The sequence below is a fragment of the Bos taurus genome, chromosome 29 (assembly GCF_002263795.3).
Source record: "Bos taurus isolate L1 Dominette 01449 registration number 42190680 breed Hereford chromosome 29, ARS-UCD2.0, whole genome shotgun sequence".
Classification (NCBI taxonomy): Eukaryota; Metazoa; Chordata; class Mammalia; order Artiodactyla; family Bovidae; genus Bos; species Bos taurus.
Genome location: NC_037356.1, coordinates 27,619,344 through 27,622,648, shown reverse-complemented (window position 1 = coordinate 27,622,648; position 3,305 = coordinate 27,619,344). Strand labels below are relative to the sequence as shown.

General features: G+C 35.1%; 1 protein-coding gene across 1 annotated transcript; it reads left to right on the top strand.

The window, feature by feature from the left end:
- Positions 1-296: 296 nt before the first annotated feature.
- On the top strand, positions 297-1,226 carry OR8B1AE (olfactory receptor family 8 subfamily B member 1AE). The gene has a single exon (NM_001390576.1). The coding sequence runs from the start codon at positions 297-299 to the stop codon at positions 1,224-1,226; it is 930 nt and encodes a 309-aa protein (NP_001377505.1).
- Positions 1,227-3,305: the final 2,079 nt, after the last annotated feature.

Below are 3,305 nucleotides of genomic sequence, written 5' to 3'. Positions count from 1 at the left end.
AATAATGGTGAGATGAGAGAATGAAAATTCTCTCCTGGTTCAAACTTCTTTTCCAATATCCTTTTGGGTAAAAGGCTAAATTTTGATGCTTTTTGCTACTTAGTTTATAAAGCATTTTTTATAAAGGAAATTCTTGTCACTCATTTCCATGGTAATGGAAAGTAAATTCTATGGGTTCAGTTTGGGCTACCCACAGTCATTCCTAGTACATATGTCACTTATGTGAGGAGATGTGAGAAATATTTTTTCCTCTGTATAAGCCTTCTCCTTGTTTTCACAGATCCCCTTAGAGAAGAATGGCTCCAGGGAATGACTCTTTCATGACTCAGTTCATTTTAGCAGGATTAACAGACCAATCAGTTCTTCAACTCCCCCTGTTTTCCCTGTTTTTAGTAATGTATATGGTCACTGTGATGGGAAATTTGAGCTTGATCATCCTAATTGGGTCGAGTTCACACCTGCACACACCTATGTACTTTTTTCTCTTTAATTTGTCCTTCATAGATCTCTGTTATTCTTCTGTTTTTACACCTAAAATGCTGATCAACATCACATCAGAGAAGAAGATTATCTCCTACATGGGGTGCATGACCCAGCTTTACTTTTTGTGTTTTTTTGGTATTTCTGAAAGTTATGTGCTGACATCAATGGCCTATGACCGCTATGTGGCCATCTGTAACCCACTCTTGTATAACACTGCCATGTCCCCTAAAGTGTGTTCCAGCCTTATGCTTGGTTCCTACCTGATGGCATTTTTTGAGGCAACAACCCTCATTGGATGCATGCTGAGACTGACCTTCTGTGCTGCAAACACCATCAACCATTATTTGTGTGACATCTACCCTCTCCTCCAGCTCTCCTGCACAAGTACCTACATCATTGAGCTGGAAGTTATCATTGTGTCAGGCATCAATATCACTGTGCCCAGTCTCACCATCTTTGTCTCTTATGGTCTCATCCTCTCCAACATCCTCCACATCAGCTCCACAGAGGGCAGGTCCAAAGCCTTCAGCACCTGCAGTTCCCACATCATTGCTGTTTCTCTGTTCTTTGGATCAAGTGCATTTGTGTATCTCAAACCATCTTCTGTGTCTGCGGATGATGGGAAAATATCCTCTGTCTTTTACACAAATGTGATTCCCATGATGAATCCCTTAATTTACAGCTTGAGGAACAAAGATGTTAAGCTTGCTTTGAGAAAAACCCTGTGTGTGGCAGAATTTTGATCAGAGACATTATCTGTCTGTGCATATAGTTACAGGACAAGGAGATTCTGTGTGTTCAATTAAATATTTTTAGTCATGGCCTTATTTTTCTATTTTTTAAAATAACACGCCTAAGAAAATTTAAGCCTTCTCATAATAATGTATTTCCAATTTTTCTGTCTGGACTTCTTTTTTCCTTAAATGATTTGTGAAATATCTCCTCTGGTTTTCCTTTTAGCTAATAGTATTACATTATAAATGTAACTGTTATTTTCTAGCTTCATTTCAAAGTTTTAATTTTTACTGAAGAAAAATGGTCTCCAAGTGATCAAATTTGAGATACCTTTGATATAATGAGACAGTAATGATGAAATCAGCTAGATATCGCTAAAGTAGCATCATTTTATTGGAGTTGTGCATATCTTCCGCATGCTTTAGAAGCATGTATCAGATGCTTTTACTGTTTTTACTCCCATTTTTCTATTATCTGACTAGGAAGACTATGTTTCCTTTAAATGTCAGAGATTGAAGCCTTCATTAAGATATTGACTATAAATTTATTTTGCATCTCTAAATATTTTACATCAAACTTCTTTGGGCAAGTGTTTTCTTTTTTTACTTTAATTCAATGAAACCAGCAAGTGACAGATCATATAAATATATTTATTTCATAGATGGTGAAATGAATGGTTAATGATTTAATGTCACAGCTTCATAAAGAAAAATCTAGACTAAACTGTTAGCCTTCTAATTTCAAGTCTGCTACTTTTGTAGTCTGCTTACATCCACTTCATTCTACTCTATTTCCTTCAGTATGATCATTAATGAGAAGACATTTTAAATTTGAAGCTTAACTTTTGTTTATTCCAGGGAAATAGCTGTTTGTTGCTTTTTTATTGTTGGCTTGCTTATGCAAAGAGTTTCATGGGTTTCTTTGGGTGGGTAAAAAGGCCTTTTGGACTAGTGTATTGGTAAGATGATTGACTCAAATAGGTAGCTACTTTTTTTTTTTTTTTGCAAAATTAAGAAAATTGAATTTGAGATTTTTTAATTAAGAGAATATGACATGGGTGAGAAAAGAGTCCAGAATCATGTCATTATGACAGACCTCAAAAAGACACATGTTCAACAAATAAGAGGTCTTGTGTGGGAAGTATTCATGCGCATTAGGAGACAAATAATGTGAATCTGTGTGCTTTCTGTATAGGACTGTAAATGTATTTCACTGTCTATAGATATTTGATAAAGCTATGATGCACATGACTGTAAATTAATAGTGCTTTGGAAACGAAGGTGAAAAAGCTGTGGTCACATTTGGAACCAGGAAAGAAGAAGGCAGCCAGGTACAAGTAATAAAATTGTTAAGAGCATTTGAAACTCAGTTAGGAAATAGGAATTTAGAGAAGAAAAATGATGGATAAAGAAAGTCCATATCTATGACTCCCCTCTCCTTCCTGGAAGGGCCTAGATATATTATGGAGCTCACAGGGTTTCTCTGGATAGGATGAAAGCTCAAGTTATTGGACTTTTTTGAAACAGTTAAATCAATAGAACTGGAGAGCCTGAGAACAACTAAATCACTCCTGTTTCTGTGGACTTCCAAATGCTACTTCCATATGCACTTTATGGTACTAAAGCCTCAGAGTCCTGCTGGTAGTATAATGATAACTTGAAAAAAACTGGCGAATACACTAAATTTTGGCACTGACTTTATTGCAAAGTGTGTTGGATTTTTTTTAAAGGAAAAATACTACCTTAAAACTCCTCAATATGATATGTGAAAATATAATGAAAATAATTTCCAAGATACTTTAACAATATTATTATATATCATTTTCCTAATCTCCACTCAATATTTGGGTGTTGTGAAATTTAGCATAGCTGATATGTTGAATTTTTTTAAATTTTTAGTTGTTCAGCATGGCTAAATCCCTGTTTTATGGTTAAAATGACCACTCATCTCCCATCTCCTGACCTCTAATATCGACATGCTTCTTTTTCACTGAAAAGATCATATTTACTTAAAATAGTTGATCTTGGTTGGAGTTTCCTTTTGTTTTTTTACTTTCTGTTTCTAGCTTGTTTCCCCTATAATAACAA

What these genes read in the sequence shown, in the direction of transcription:
- OR8B1AE (NM_001390576.1), top strand. Translation starts at nt 297, where the DNA reads ATGGCTCCAGGGAATGACTCTTTCATGACTCAGTTCATTTTAGCAGGA.